The sequence below is a fragment of the Micromys minutus genome, assembly GCF_963924665.1.
Source record: "Micromys minutus genome assembly, chromosome: 1".
NCBI classification, from domain to species: Eukaryota; Metazoa; Chordata; class Mammalia; order Rodentia; family Muridae; genus Micromys; species Micromys minutus.
In genome coordinates this window covers 157,033,026-157,050,008 of record NC_137969.1, presented here as the reverse complement: position 1 = coordinate 157,050,008, position 16,983 = coordinate 157,033,026, and the positions used below count along the sequence as shown (strand labels likewise).

Sequence of the window (16,983 nt, the reverse complement as noted above, 5' to 3'; positions counted from 1 at the left end):
CCGGATAACAGTGCCACTTTCCATAGGCCAAGCATCCAACGTGACCCCCCCCCCCCACTTACTATTAATGAGTTGCCAGGGAGTTACTTTGATTTTGGTGGAGTTTACTGCTAATTTTGATATTTTAGTTCTGTAGTCAGAATACATTGTCAAATAACCTCCCTTTAAAAGGTAGCAGCGTTTCTTACTGGTAGCAGGTAGGGTGGTAAGGCTCTTGTAGTTAGACTGTATTAAAATCTTGGTTAATTTCCTTTGCAGCACCAGGTCATAAGCATGTACCTGATTGGGTCTGGATAGTCGTGGGCATCCTCAACTTTCTTGCCTACACTCTAGGTAAGAAACTGGCAAATACTCATTTAATCAGTGGATTAACATTTTCTCCTATGCTTAATTCACTTTTAATGAATTAAGAGTCTATTAATGTCATGTTCCAATTGATAGGTTTATATGTCTGAATCTTAGAAGTGTTGACACTTGCTGCTAGGGCTCTAGGATAAAGCTGGGACTGGCAGATGACTGCTTGTAACCTAATCTGGGCAACTCTATTGTAATTTCATCCATTTATATAATATGTTTAGATTGTATACACAAGCGGGCACACACACACTCCTCAACTCTTCTGTACTGCCTTCCACATCTTCCTCCCCACTTCTGGCCTTTTTCTTTTTAACCCGCTGAGCCTCCCACAGCCACACCTGAAGACAGCTGGCTCTCCAGAAGCACAGTTTGACTGGAGCACAGCGGTGCTCACTTCTCATGCGCTGTCGATGGCTGCCTTCCTGCAGTAATGCGCAGCTGAGAAGTGGACAGTCTCACAAAGGTTATGCCTCACAAGGCCTGAAGCATCTGTTGCTTCGCCCTCACTGCAAGATTTACCAGCTCTTGGAGTAAGTTATTTCTGCTTTGAGTTGGACAAGGAATCCTGGCATAGAAAGTGATTGATGGGTGGTGAGAAGACAGTGATAGAATATTATGGGGGACAGATAGGAGGGGAAAGGGGTCGGGGAGGCCTCGGGAGGCCCACACTGCTTGTTCTGCCAAGAATGCTTTGCAGCAGGAACATCTGTGGGTCTTATTCTGTATCCTTTGTCCTTCCCCCTCTGCTGGGCTAAAATATTAAATTATTTAAGAGTGAGTATTCTTGTCTACTGTTGCAACCTAAGTTTCCAGAACAGGGCCTGGCACATAGTTAGCAGTTTAGAATTTGGTTTTCAGATATATGTAAACCAGCAGACCTGAATTTCAAGTTGTTTAAGAATTTTCATATAAAAATGATTTGTTCTCATAGAACCAGTAATTCACTAGTGTATAAGCAGTTTGTTGCAGAGCTAGTTTTGAAATAACATGAAGAAATATTTAAGTTTGACTATCCTAGTATTACAAAATATTAATTTACTTGACCCTGTTGTAGTTTCTGTAGGGTTGAGCATGTCTTTCATAATAATGCAATATCCTATAATTCACCATTCTGAGAAAAAAATTACATTCTGAAATATACTTAGACCCAACATAGGAAGCTGGAATGAAGTCACTAAAAATGTACAGATTCTAATTAATATGTAATTTGTGGATTTGACGGTCCAACCATATAAGAGCTGCACAGAAAATAGGAAATCATTAGGCCAGTAAATAGGAGGGTGCTTGTTTTTGTTGTCGCTTTGTTTTGTTTTGTTTTTGGAAATATTTCAGCTACATAGAAGCAGGAAACACTCTGAGCCCTGTTACCCCACCACTGCTGCTGGTTGGCTGACTGCCCTCCGTGTAAGAACATTCTGCTTCCTGCTACCCAGGCTGGAAACTTGGCCAGTTGTCTTCTTGTGTTGTGCTTCCTTACACATTCTCCCCATTTTACTTGTTTGGTTTTCTTTGAGAGTGCCACTTGTGGCTCAGTGTGGCCACCATCTTGAGCTCCTCCTGCCTCTGTCATCTGCATCAAAGTCTGCAGCACCACACCAGCTCTCGGTCCTTCTTTGTTAATGTTCCCCTCTGTCTGACCAGGCTGACTGACTAGGACCTCTCTCTCGAGCCTGCCAAACACTGCTGCAGCAAACCTTCGGAAAGCGTGGCTTCTCTCTTCTACTCAAACAGCTTTTAGTAGCTCCCTCCACTCACTGGACTTTTGAGATGACTCAAATCTCTCTTAGAGGTTTTCGTTTTTAATAGAGAGCCAGTGGTGGTTTACTTTCTTTTTAATGTACGAGTGTTTCACCTGCTTGTAGACATGTGCACTGTGTGCATGTCAAGTGTCCAGGAGTCCAGGTAAAGGTGTCATGAACTGCCATGTGGATTCTAGAAACTGAACCTGGGTCCCCTGCAAGCACAGTGAATGCTAAACCATCTTACCAGCCCCTCTTTTCTCTTTTTGATACTGTCTTCACATACTGGCTTGTAGTCAACCTAGAGCTTACATGTTCTGAGCGTGACTCTGGCATCCCAAGGCTTCTAATGTGCACTGTGGTTTCCATCTCAGTGAACACTGCTGGTGGCACATCTCTCTGAAATGGCGCACTCCTGTATCTCTTTACCTGCTGCAATCCAATTGAGTCCTTAAGTTCTCACTCTCTCATGACTTGTGACACCGCCATGCTTTTAATGATTGCCTTTTGTCCCTTTCTCACTCGTAAACCCTTCAAAGGCACAAACTCAGTTAATTATAAGATTCTTGTAATTTGTATTTATTTTAGTTTTACATATTTGGGATATTTTGCCTACATATATGTCTATATATCAAGTATGTGCCTGATGACTGCAGAGACTGTCAGATCCCCTGGAATTAGAATTACACATGGTTCAAAGTCACCACACGGATGTTGGGAATCATACTGAATCCTCTGGAAGAACAGCCAGTGTTCTTTTTTTTAGATTTATTTATTTTATGTATGTGAGTACACTGTAGCTGTTTTCAGACACAGCAGAAGAAGGCATCAGATTTCATTACAGATGGTTGTGAGCCACCATGTGGCTCCTAGGACCTGAACTCGGGACCTCTGGAAGAGCAGTCAGTGCTCCTAACCGCTGAGCCATCTCTCCAGCCCCAGCTAGTGTTCTTAACTATTGAGCTGTCTCTCCTCACTGTCATTTTTATAACACCTGGAATAGGGGGTGTGACTAAGAGTTCAGCAGATGTTTCCTAGTGGTGTCTAACTACCTACCATGCTATGTGCTTGTTCTGAATGCACTTAGAAGAGGGGAAGACAAGATGTGTGAAGAAGGACTGTTGTCACAGGAGGAAATGAGTGTGGCCACTAAGTACTATGGCCCCTGAATCAGGTAGTTTGTCAGATAATTGTACTGAGACCCCCTGAGAATTCGAGGGCTTGCACCCAGCTTGGAGGAGTTTGGAGTCAGCTAGAATTCGTGAGATTGTCAGTGTCGTATATCATGGGTTTTAGATTCAACCTTAAGAAATTGTGGGACTGGAGGAGAGTGGGCTCAGTGGTTAAGAGTGCTGTTGGTCTTCCAGAGAGCTGGGGTCCTGTTGCCAGCATCCATAGCAAGTGGCTCACAGTGTAATTCCAGCTCCTAGGAATTTAGTGCCCTCTTCTGGCCTTCATGGCCTTTTGCACATATATGGTGGGGACACACACACATACACAATATCAATCAACCAATGTAAAATAAATATTTAAAACAAGATATTACATATTTTATTTCTGAAGTGTTTGAATTGAAAGATTAAAGAATAGATTCTAGAGCTCTGGCTGGTAGCAACAGGATACTCCTGCTACCCATTCTGCTTTTCCACCAGTGTCCTGATTGACTTTCTCTGTGCTGGTCAGATACTGACTCTTCCTTTGATGTATGTTTTGTTGCAGATGGAGTAGATGGAAAACAAGCACGTAGAACCAATTCCAGCACCCCGTTAGGGGAGCTGTTCGACCATGGCCTGGACAGTTGGGCATGTGTTTATTTCGTTGTGACTGTGTACTCTATCTTTGGACGAGGACCAACTGGTGTCAGTGTTTTTGTTCTTTATCTCCTGCTCTGGGTGGTTTTGTTTTCTTTTATCCTGTCTCATTGGGAGAAGTATAACACAGGCATTCTTTTCCTGCCATGGGGATACGACATTAGCCAAGTGGTAAGTATATACTCTGCCCTACATTGCATGTTCTGAAGTTTCTTAACCCCTTTTATTAACCCTTTCACTGCTGTTAGGCATTTTTAATTAGAACTGGTGTGGGGGGCTGGAGAGGTGGCTCAGTAGTTAAGAGTGCAGGTTCTTTTGTTTTCAGAGTCCCCAGCTTCAATTCTGAGCAACTACCTGGCAGCTTACAGCTGTCTATAACTTCAGTTCTAGAGGATCTGGCACCTTCTTTGGCCTCACTGGGCACCGTGTGCTTGAGTGGTGCACAGATGTGCTTGCAAGCAAAACACGTACAACTGAGATGAGGTAGCACATGCCATTAATCCCAGCACTCAGGAGGCAGAGGCAGGCTGATCTCTTGAGTTTGAAGCCAGCCTGGTCTCTAGAGCGAGTTCCAGGACAGCTAGGGTTACACAGAGAAACCATGTCTCTAAAAACAAAACAAAACAAACAAAATAACCACAAACATTACAAAACAATTTTTTAAATAAAAATTAAAAAGGGAGAATTGCTGTGTGCTATGTTTTTTTTTCAGGAAGAGGCTAGGTATAGAGATGTAATACTGTGCTAGCACACTTGCCTAACACGTACAGGTCCATAGGTTCTGTTCCCAGCATCATTGACTCCAAAATACGCAAAATACATAAAACATGACAACAAATTCTCAGTGTACCTGGCACTTAGCTTTAGCAGTTCCCAACACATGGCCTCTAGCTTCATGTATGTTATCTGTGTTTTCCTAAGTCTTTTTACAGGAAATGTGGTTAAGTGCTTTGTCATGTACCTCTAAGTGATAGCTTTAAAAGTATCATAATTATAATGCCATTATTACATTAAAATTTAATAACTTAGTGCTATTAAATATGAATTACTTGGAAGAAGATACATACATCTGATGAACTGTTGGCTTTTGTCTCCCTCACCAACCTCAGTGAGTAGAGAGAGCTGTCTGTCCGTACAGCCCTGGATTACTGTCTTAGTTAGAGTTTTACAGCTGTGAACAGACACCATGACCAAGGCAAGTCTTATAAATGACAACATTTAAATGTGGCTGGCTTACAGGTTCAGTCCATTATCATCAAGGCAAGAGCATGGTAATGTCCAGGCAGGCATGGTTCAGGAGAAGCTGAGAATTCTACATCTTCATCCGAAGGCAGCCAGCCAGCATCCTCAGGCAGCTAGGAGGATCTCGAAGCCCACCCTCACAGTGACACACTTCCTCCAACAAGGCCACACCTTCTAATAGTGCCTCTCCCTGGGCCAAGCATATGTAAACCATCACAGTTACTCTCCCTGTCCTTGAGTCTCAGCTTTTGGTGGTGGTGTTTCTCCATTTGCCATGAGACTCCAATGAAGCACTCAGAAGCTGGAGTATGTTTGTTAATGGAGATTGGTTAGCTGAGCAAATTGAGTTGCCCTATGACTTAACCAGCTTGTGGACTGCCTTTGAAAGGCTCCAAATGCTGACTGCATTGCCTATATAGTAGCTATTGATGACAATATTGGAGGGCAAAGCCTCTTACAGGCAGGAAGATTTGCCATATAGCAAATTTCGGCTCTTTTTTTTTTTTTTTTTTTTTTTTGAAATCACTTTGACAAGATGGCAATGCATAGAGCGTTGCTGGCTCCTCGGAGTTTCCAGCTGCTAATGCCTCTGTTCTGTTTCCCTTCCAGACTATTTCTTTTGTCTACATAGTGACTTCGGTTGTGGGAGTTGAGGCCTGGTATGAACCTTTCCTGTTTAATTTCTTATATAGAGACCTATTCACTGCAATGATTATTGGTAAGAAGCTCCATGTCGAAGCCTGTTTTAACATCACTTTGTTATAAAAGCCAGTGTCTGACTGTAGCGAGTGGTAACACTCTTCCTTTTTCTCCCGCAATTAGAGTAACCCCACGGCTCTGTACAGTGTCTACCAGAATGTTAACAAACAGGGGGACTTCTGTTGTTGAGCACCAAGCTTTTTCTAATCAGAGAGGAATACCAAAGTAGATCATCACAGGAGCTTTGTAAATAATCCGGTTTAGTCTAGCCTGTATTGGAGAATGTACATTTCCAATAGTGGACATTTCAGACCTCCCTGAAGTTGAAAATTGTTGATTTGGAAGAATACAATGGATGAAATATGGAGACTTTATGACCTGTCTGCTGAAAGATTAAGCCTCTCTTTCTCTTGGATTCCTTCTGTCTTATGTTACTGAACACTGAAGATTTTTGGTTGTGGTGACCATTCTTATGCCCTGTCTGTTGCTCTCTCAAAAGTGACCTTCTTCATAAACAGAAGCCATCCCACCTGTCTCCAGTCCTTTGTCCCCCCCACCACCTTTTTTTAAGGCAGGATTTTATGTAATCAAGGCTGCTCTTGAATTCCTAATCCTCCTGTCTCCAACTCCCTAGTGTTGGGATTAAAGATTGGTGTCCCCGTGGGTGGCTTAAATATCCATTAAAGCACATCTAACTGTCTAGTATAATTAGTGATGAGAGGGCTCAGATATCATGTGTCAGTTCCAACTCAGTGTGTTCTTCACCTAGTAGGACTGCAGACGTTGATGGTCTTTGTTTGGTTCTTCATTTGGCAGACAGGTGGGGGACTAAAGTTAGTCTTGTGATCAAAATACACATACATTCAAAATGATGGTTCCATAGGGAATCTGATAATAAAGGTACCACATTCTGTTGCAAGATCATTTTCAGATATGTACATTTATATTTTACTTCAACTTACGAGCATTGGCTTTTCTGTTAAAATTTTTTCATAGTGGTAGAAAGTATTCATGATTACAAAGTAAAACTACTGAGCAGTATATTCAAAAGTATAGTTTTTATTCTACCTATTCTTTTCCTTTAGCCATTTTTGCTTATTTGTTTACTTGTGTGTTTGTGTGTGTTTCTCCCTCCTCCCCCCAACCCCCACCCTGTGTGTGTGTGTGTGTGTGTGTGTTGTGTGTATGTGTGTGTATGTGTGTGTAGGTCAGTGGACAACTCTTCGTGTGGGATCAGAGGATAGGGCTCTGACTGTCGGGCTTGGCTGATGATAAAGTATCTTTACTTATTAAGCCATCCCTCCAACCCCATTCTTATAATTTATGGCTAAGATTTTCATTATTTCTTTATTGTAAGTAAATGTGCACCTCATTTTCTCACCTTCTTTCTAGTTGCCCCTCCCTAAACTTGATGGTATATCCATGGTATATACACCTCACCTCCACACACATACACACTTGATGGTATATCCACAATAGTATATAAGGGTTTTCTGTGTATCTTCTTCCCAATATTTACTGTGTAGGTGTACCATAGTGTTGTTGACTTTGCATGCCTGTCAGTGATTAAAAATGCTTGTTCATTTATAGTTTTACCATCATAGTGTATTGTCAGGTTATTTACCCTTGTAAAGTTTCAATCTACCTTTCTCAGGAATGAACTCACCCAAGCTTAACAGCCATTGTGTTTGTTTTTCTTTGTGGCTTATATCCTCTTGCCTGTTTTCCCCAGTTGAATTATTGATCACCTCCTTCATTCTTAGAGGCACTTGTGTTTTGGGTACATTAATCCTTTGAGTTGATTAGTTTTCTCACTTGTCTTTTTAAACTAGATACTTTTTATCTAGGAACTTTTTGTTTGTTTTATGGGTGTTTTGTTTACATATGTCTATGTACCGTGTATGTGTCTTGTGCCTATAGAGGACAAGAGAAGGCACTGGACCCCTGGATCTGGGGTTACAGATGTTGTGAGCTATCATGTGGGTGCTGGGAACTGAGCCCAGGCTCCCTGCAAGAGCTAGTTCTCTTAACTGTTGAGTCATCTTTCGACCCCACGATGATGGCTTTTTTATTCTATGTGTATGAATGTTTTACTTACACATATATCTATGGAGCACAAAGGCCAGAAGATGATGTTAGGTCCCCTGGAACTGGGGTTACAGGTGGTTTATTAGCCACTGTATAAGTGCTGGGAACTGAACCCAGGTCCTTGGGCAGAGTAGGCAGTGCTTGCTCCCAACAGCTGAGCCATCTCTCTAGCCCCACATTTGGTGATTTTTGTTACTTCAAATGTTCCTATGTGTTAAGTTAGAAATGGGGGGGGGGTGTTGTTTTTCATTTAGTTTTGGTTTTGTAGCCACATTACCCTTAGGTTATATTTCATTTCACTTAATTTTTTAAAAATGAGTTCTTTGATTTTCCTGCAGCTATTTTGTTCTCTGTATTTAAAGTCTGACTTAACTGATAGCACTATGGAGAGCAGGTCTGCACACGCGGGTTGCATCCTGCTGTGTGCCTGACAGCATAGTTATATAGATAAATCTACGAGTTACGTGTTCTTTCCAGAACGTAGGATACCACTTGGAGAAGAGATAAAGACAGTTTTCCCCTTTGGTAACTTAGAGCACAGAGTGTCTACATGTTTACTGTACTTAGAGCTGTTTTTCTCTCCCCACCAAGAAAATGTCTCATTGTTCTTGATAGCACATTTGTCTCAGCCTTATCCAGTGACTTGGAGGTACAGGTATCCGAGTTGGTTTAGCTTTGGCTCTCCTGTGAGCTCCAGCTTAGTGTGGAGTAACTGAGAGCTCTGAGAAATACAACTGACCTCCTTTTCTCCTGACTGCTCCCTGCCCTCTCAAACAGCCTCATTTAGAAAACTTGATTTTAGTTGGATTTGGAAGTAGAATAATTAATTTATGTATTTATTTTTGAGACAGTTTGCTGTTTAACCCAGCCTGATCTGAAACTTTCTATGTAGTACAGGTTGGCTAAAATCTCACATTCTTCTTTGCCTCAGGCTTTGGAGTTTTGGAGTTTTGTATACACTCATGCCTGACACATTTCTTTTGACATAAGATACTGGCCAGGTTCATCTTTTAATGTCTTTTTGACCAACATTTCAGAACTAGGTTTTTATTTGTTTATTCATTCATTTCATTTAGTTGGAATTGTTTCACAAGGATATTTTCTAACTTTGGTCCCTTATAAGATCACAAGTCTATGTGACCCTTAACCCAATGTGGTGAGCGGGAGTCTGGAGTTATTGATGTTATGAGACAGTGAAGCAGACAAGGAAAGAATACTGAAAACTGAAAGGTATTTGGCTCAGAGAGTGAACAAGCAGATCAGGGACTCACACCTCTTGGGATTGTAAAGCACTGGAGGGCCAAAGTGGGGGATCAGATGGAACCCGTGCTTCCTGCTATGCATGCTGGGGTTTCCCTCCCCCAGGACTGCAATACAAGAAGAAAAAGACACTAGGAAAATCATCCAGCCATTTCCATTCAGCTGGGCTCTGCAGCTTGGAGAATGTGGTTGCTCACCTTCTAGATGCTGTGGTTGGCCATTAAGAGGAAGATCGTTAGCTGGGTGTGGTAGAGCATCCTCTAATTCTGGTGGGACGCTGAGATAAAGTGACTGTGTGGCTAGAAGAGCAGGTGATGAATTGATTGTCAAAGACTGGAATGTCCAACTAGTGACATGCAGGAGGGGGAGTCACAGTCACTCACGAGTGACATAGAACTTAGCAGAGGAAATCTTGGTGGGTTTCAAGAGTATAGTTTCTGAGGACAGGATGAGTGGGTGGATGTTAAGAACTGAAAGCACTAAACCATAGCAAATGATGAAATCTCGCAGGGTAAGCTCGGCCACAGTGCCCCCACCACAGGGGTAGGGTTTCTTAGAACGACTGCGTGTCACTTATTTTCATGGGAAAATAAGCACAGCCTGGCTAGGGCAGGGAGGAGAGAAACTGGAGAGTCTAGGAAGATTGAAAACAAACAGGAAGCAACTCCCCAGTGTCGTCTGCCTTGCCTGCTTTGGAGTTCACGTAGATTTTGCAGGTGCTGTTCCAGTGTCTTTACATGTGATGATCAGTTTTCAGATCCTGTGCAGTTGGTACTTCAACTTTTCTGCTATAAAAATGAGGACAATGAGGCACGGAAAGGTTGAGTTGCTCAGGGTTGTGGCTATTTGACCAGTTGATGATGAACAGAGATCAAAGTCCAGGCAGGTTCTGGTCTGTGCGGATTCACCCAGCTGTGAGTCCACCTGGCTTGGCTCACTTCACTTACGGTGTGGAGATAAGCTTGAATCTAAAGACCACTGGCTCTAAACACCTGGGCATTTTGCATGGATGCGTTCACTTAAAACGGTCATCTGGAATAAATTATAATAATTTAAATATTCTTCCTTTTAGGATGTGCATTATGTGTGACTCTTCCAATGAGTTTATTAAACTTTTATAGGTAAGTTTTTTGTTTTTTGTTTTTGAGTTTTTGGAGAAACAAAGAAAAATCTTTAGCGGTTGTATAGTTAGCAGAATTTAAAGAACTGTTTGCTTTTTGTAATATGGACATTTTGAAACAGTTTAAAAACCTATATTTCAGATCTAGAGTGATAATTGATAGGATAATTGAGGTTATCTCTTGGCTAATGCCAATTTATACTGTAAAATGGTCAGTTCTTTTGCTAAGGTTTTGGGCTCAGCAGTCTTCAATGTTTTCCCTTCTTTGAGTGAATCAATGGGTACTTTCTTGTTAATACTGATTTGCTCAAATTCTTTTAATGAAGGATTTAGTTAATGAGATTATAACCCTTCTGTGTAGGTTAGCATCAAACTTTATGATGGCCTATTTTCTCACTTAAGAGGCTGTGTAGACAGTCCTGCCTTTATGTGGGGATGGTTTCTGTGGTCGGTAGAGGTGGGGTTCCAGTTCTGACTTGCATACCCCATCTTTGCTGGCTACCCTCACTTGCTTTGTTTTGTCAAGATATATTTTGTTCTTTTACAACTCAGTCCTCTTGCTCTGGCTGTCTCCTCTGCTGCTGTTTTATTTTCTCATCCTACTCAGTCCTTTAGCACATAGCCCTGTCGTACCCATGTCAAGACAAGCTCTGTGTAGCTTCTGCTGAGGCTGGTGGCCATTTATATAGAAGTAGTAGACTATAAGCCGGATGCGGTGCACACTTATAATCCGAGGCCAGCCTCAGCTGTCTGCTGAGTACCAGGTCTGCCAACAGTGCACAGTAAGACACTGTCTTTAAAATAACATTTACAGTTTGCAAGTCACATTGATCATTTGAGTCACTTTCTTCTCTTATAGATGAGGCTTTGGACCAAACCATCCAAAGTAATGTGGCCAATAACAAAACCAAGACTAGAACTTGGAGCCCTGTTAGGATGAGCAGAAATGTTAGATGATTCCCAGTATACGTAGAGGCACCAGGATGTGCTCGCAGGCTCACTTCAGGGTCTTTTCTGTGAAATATATCAAAATTCTGTGTCACTTTAATTTTTTTTTTATTATTTTATGTGATGGGAATTTTGCTTGAATGCATGGCTATTGCCCACAGAGACCAGAAGAGGATCTTGGATTTCCTAGAATTGGAGTTGCAGATGGTTTGAGCCTCAATGTAGGTGTTGAGATCCAAACCTGAGTTCTCTGGAAGAACAGTCGGGGCTTTTTCACTTTTGAGCTCTTTTAATACAGTTCCTTGTGTTGTGGTGATCCCTAGCAGTGACATTACATTGTTGTTACTTCATAGCTGTCATATTGTTTAAGGAATTGTAATGTAAATATCTAACATGCAGGATATCTGATATGTGGCCCCTTGAAAGGGTCATTCAGTCTCCAAAGGGGTTGTGACCCACAGGTTGAGAATAGCCACCGCTCTAACCCTCTCTCCAGTCCCACCCACCCATCCATTCTTAACACAGCGATGTGAGTAAGAAGAGCCAGGTGCGGTAGTACGTCACTACTTTAATCCCAGCACTCTGGGGACAGAGGCGGGTGGATCACAGAGTGAGACCCTGTCTAAAATAGAGAAAGGGAGGAGGGAGGAAGTGAGGAGGAACTAGAGGCAGGGAGGATCAGGGGTCAGAACTTCAGTTATAATCCTGGCCCTGGTAGCAATTGTAAATATACAGCAAGAATACATGTGGAATAAGTCTGGAGATGACCAAGCCAGCTCAGTCAGTCAATGGGTTCTCCAGGGAGGGATTGAGGATTAAAATAAAAAAAACAAAGACTAAAAGATAATTAGACAATGTTGTAGCATGACCCCAGCCAATTCTGAGGCTGAATGGGCTTATTTTTCCCATCTTTTATACCATTTTAAGTACATGCAAATAATGTCAGTTAAGTTAGGATGAAATATCTGAGCCTACTTCCCTGTCCTAATCCAAAGTCGAATTCCTGCCTGAAACCTACTTCCTTGTCCTGGCCCAAGGTCAAATTCCTGCCAAGTTTCTGGAAGCGCGGCCCCCAAAGCCCTCCACAGTGTGTCTAATGTACTGTTCTGTATTGATTTTTCAGAAGCTATAAAAGCAGCACTCTGAAGCACAATTCCGTCTATGAAACCATGGTCCCATTCTTTTCTCCATGTTTGCTCTTCACTTTGTGTACAGTGTGGATCCTCCGCTCACCCTCAGATATCTTAGAAATACACCCTAGAATATTCTACTTCATGGTTGGAACAGCTTTTGCCAATATCACAGTAAGACTTTTTATTTAAAAAAAAAAATTGTGTGTGTGTGTGTGTGTGTGTGTGTGTGTGTGTGTGTGTGTATGCGCCAGATATGGTAGCTTCCCCTATAATTTAGGGCTAGCTTGGGCTGCATGAGACCCACTCTCTGAAAACCCAAATAGCAAAGAGGAACCAACGCAGCTTTGAATGGCATTCTTTGCTGGTCGGAGGTCAGGGGTTGTGTTTCTTCTTCACTAACATGAAGAAACATAGTTATTCCAAGGCTTAGAAGGCTGTTTTGAAATTGTTCTTCACATGGCATAGAATTTTAACTTGGCTTGTGAAGAGACAGCTCCTGTAGCATCTCTATTAGTGCTTCTCTCATGGCAAAGTACTACAGAAGCAACTTAAGGAAGAGTTCCGTTTTGGCTCCTGTTTTAAGAAGGGAGACAGTTGACTACAGCAGGTGGCATCATGTGACATGGTTGGTCACATGGCACCTCCAGTGAGGAGGAAACAGCAAGGGGACTACTGTGCTCTGTCCAGGACTCCAGCGCATGGTATTGTCATCCTCATACAGAGTGGAAGCTCCTCCACAGAGTGTATGTCCAAGATGATTCTAAATCTAGTTAAGTTGATTTAATAACCAGCAGACGTCCTTCCCACATTGTCTTAGTCTCTTCAGATGGTCCCAAGATCTTTGCTTTAAGGGTGGCACTAGGGGCCAGTTAGGGCCTTGAGCAATTGAGAACCATTGAGAATGGATACATTCGTGAAAGCTCTTTATGTGGAGGTGGCTAGCTTTAAAAGTGCTTTGCTAATTAATACCCCCTCTTTTCCTGTCCTCTTCTCGCTTCTCCCAAGTGTCAGCTAATCGTTTGCCAAATGAGCAGCACACGGTGCCCGACTCTGAACTGGCTGCTGCTGCCTCTCTTCCTGGTCGTGGCCACAGTGATCATAGGCGCAGCGCCCTCTCGCCTTGAGAGCGCTCTCCTCTACACACTTACGGCTGCCTTCACTCTGGCTCACATTCATTACGGAGTACAAGTGGTGAGTGTGAGAGCAGAGCACAGCTGCTCTTGGGAATACAGAAGACTCCAGCAACATGGAGGGTGTGCCTAAGTATGGGAGATAGGGATCATAGTACAGCAACTGAGGATAGTTTCTGAGTGAGTGGTTATGGGGAGTTAGTTCTTATTCTAAATCATATAAGTGCTTTTTTTTTTTTAATTGAGAAAGCACTGCTCTGTTCTTTTTTCTGTGGGACCAGATAGTTCTATTAGTTTCTCTCTCTCTGCTTCTTTGATCCTAGGACATTTTTATTGCTTACTAAGTTAATTTGGGGAAAACAACCTAACCCTGAGAGAAATGTAATAAGACAGGATTTTAGGGTTTCTATTGCTGTGCTAAACACTATAACTAAAAGCAACTCAGGAAAGAAAGGTCTATATCCCAGTAGTGAAGCCTGTTGCCCTCCAAGTCTGATAACCCGAGTTTGATCCCTGAAACCACATAAAGGTGGAGAGAACTAACTTCATAGACTTGTCCTGATCTCCACACATCCACTTATGTGACATAGCACACATGTACCATGCACATACACAACAATAATACATAAAAATACAGTTCTCGTGAGGCCAGTAAAGTTGTTACAAGTTCAGTCTTAGCACCTCCCAAGCGGAAGGAGAGAACCAGTTCCTGCACTCTGTCCTCTGGCCTCCACATCCATGTGCCCCCTCCCCACAAATAAATAATGTAGAAAGAAAATGGGGAGCAGGGGAGATGGCCCAGTGGCTAAGAGCACTGGCTGCCCTTTATTGGGCTTCATTCCCAGCACCCACATGAAGGCTCACAGCCATCTGTAACTCCAATTCTAGGGGACCAGATACCCTCTTCTGGCCTCCATGGGCACTGAACACATGTGAACAGGCGTATGTGCAGGTAATGCCTATAGACTTAGATAATTAAACTTAAATGCATTTTAAGATACTTGGAAAATAAGCATGCTAACAAAGAGCATCTTTTCTTGTCTGTCTTTGTGCCATTTGCTACTTCTAACCAGAAACCACACAAAATCTTGACTTGAACTACTAACATATAAATGAAAAATACCAAAGAATTGTCACCTGCTGGGATATACTAACCAATGTTAGCCAGTATTCTAGCCTCAGATTCACAGATTTTACCCAGTTAGGAAGCACTGTCCAGCAGGGTTTTATAAGAGACTAAATACGGATTCTACATTACAGGAAATCATTGTCTGTACTGGCTGGGGTAGGTCAGGCCACTCTGTAGTTTAGTTTTGAGTGTGTCACTTGTCTGCTCCACACGCCTCACAGAAGGTCTAGAATGGGTCCAGAAGAACCATTTTTGTTTGTGTCAATTTGTACTGTGTCAGTAAATTACTGTCTGCAGAGGCGAGTTCTGACTGAGCATGTTCCCAGAAGAAGCGGTCTGTGTTGGTCACTGTCTTGTGTTCTGGTTTTCCGTAGGTGAAGCAGCTGAGCCGACATTTTCAGATTTATCCTTTTTCATTGAGGAAACCAAACTCAGATTGACTAGGAATGGAAGAGAAGAGCATCGGTCTGTAATCTTGAGGAAGTTCTGTAAATAGATGTGTGTAAATACTTCATCCATCACCATTGAACTAAACGGATCTGCCTGACAGACATGGGATCTCAGTGTGCTACATGGACAGCAGGAACAAAACATGGTTTGAGCTTGTGGAATTGTGTGGACTTTCTAACTCCCAGTTTACTTCATTTTATTTTATTTTTTTATAGAACCATGAGATATTTGGTTAAGCACAGTGTACATTAAACCAGCTAAATGTTCCTAGCTTCATGAGTCCATACATTTTGACTCATACAGAGTTGAAGATGATTTATTTTTATGTTGAAAGTCCCAGATTGATTGAGGAACGCTAATAACATTCAAATAGCCACAGCATGTCTTAATATTCGATAATTTATGCTTGGTCTTATCATTTTGGGAATGATAGCCCAAATTTAATGTAGAAAAGCATCAAAAATTGTCTTGAGCCAGAGATGCCAGTGACTCCAGAACAGTGTACAATTGCCAAATCCTGGTTGTTCTCAGTGAACTGCCTTTCCCACCTGCTGTCGAGGTTGTCTAGTGTCCTGGCTCTTGTATAGCTAAATCCCGATAAACAGCTTAATGTTTTTGTAGAGTGAAATGTTCTGCTGTTACTTTGTAGGGAATGTTGTCATTGCAGCTGGACCGATGTGGCATGGTTCATTGTCTGTTTGGGACAGTTCCTCTGTTACAGTGCATTGCTAGGGTTGGGTGCCTGTGAGCCGTGACTTTTAAGTATATATGTGACAGTCCCAATCTTGTGGTGCTTACTTGTGAGGGTGTAGATAAAGAACCTTGGAGGAGGAAGTTTAGACTGGAGTTAGGAGTCTCAGCACACTGACTCCACATTGACCACAGTTAGCATCCTGGCATGTCTGTCCAGCCTTTCCTTACTTTCATTCTCTCCTGGGGGTGAGGTGCTGGGGTTTTATTCTCACACAGAATAAAGCAGAGAGATAGATAGTCTCTCTCTCTTAACTTACCCACCTCCCTATTTGAAGAAAACTTTTGATATCTATGCCTTACTGAGTATTTACTCCCTTAATATGACTCAAAATAATTTTTGAGGTTCACTGACAACATAAAAAAAGTCCCTTCTGCTGTATTGTGGTTATTTTATATAAATCACACCTTTTTATGAATGTGGATTTTCCCCCCCTTTGGACTTTGTCTTTATTTAGTATGGTGGTGGTAACATTTACTTGCTGATTTTATTTTCCACTGAATGAAGTTTGTGCTTAAATGAAGAGTGTGTCTTAAACCCTTTTTTTTGGACAGGTTGCACTTGGATAAAATGGGCACCACTGTGTTGATATGTAATTAAATTTGTAACTGTTATTTATCTGTGAATGTAACCATCCTTCAATATTGCTCATTCCTTTGTTGAATATCTGTCTGCTGCTTTGTAAAAAAACAAAACAAAACCATTGATACTTCGTGTAAACATTTTAAAATTCTAATCATTGTGATCCAGGCTGTTGAAAGTGAGTCCAGGAGCTAACTTACAGTCTGCCCAGTCTTAATTGTGTGTAAGGCTTTCGTGTATTTGGGGACATTCTCTGAGACAAAAAAAAATGAAAGCAAACCTTGATGAGAAGTTGAAGTGGGAAGTGAGTAGTGATTCTGTGTTCACTCATACATTGCCATCATGGAGATCAGAAGGTGAGCCAGTTATGTGAAGGTAACCATTGTGTGCACCTTGTGCTCTGCCTGACCTTCTTAGAAGGTTTGGCTAATCATTCTACTGCTTTTCTGACTTTGTACACAAGAATATTCATTTGTATAAAGGAAAATGACTGACAAATATTTATAAAATAATGAATTTGGACCACAGGCTTTCTTCACCTTGT

At 41.9% G+C, this 16,983-nt stretch overlaps 1 protein-coding gene across 1 annotated transcript in view; it reads left to right on the top strand.

Annotated features, from left to right (window-relative positions):
• SELENOI (selenoprotein I) overlaps positions 1-15,437 on the top strand; it is a 32,403-nt gene extending 16,966 nt beyond the window's left edge. The window contains exons 4-10 of the mRNA XM_080917152.1: positions 259-333; positions 3,816-4,078; positions 5,759-5,867; positions 10,269-10,317; positions 12,388-12,568; positions 13,403-13,588; positions 15,031-15,437. Coding sequence (XP_080773278.1) covers positions 259-333; positions 3,816-4,078; positions 5,759-5,867; positions 10,269-10,317; positions 12,388-12,568; positions 13,403-13,588; positions 15,031-15,129 — 962 coding nt within the window. The 3' untranslated portion in view covers positions 15,130-15,437. The remainder of the gene's footprint in view (positions 1-258; positions 334-3,815; positions 4,079-5,758; positions 5,868-10,268; positions 10,318-12,387; positions 12,569-13,402; positions 13,589-15,030) is intronic.
• Positions 15,438-16,983: the final 1,546 nt, after the last annotated feature.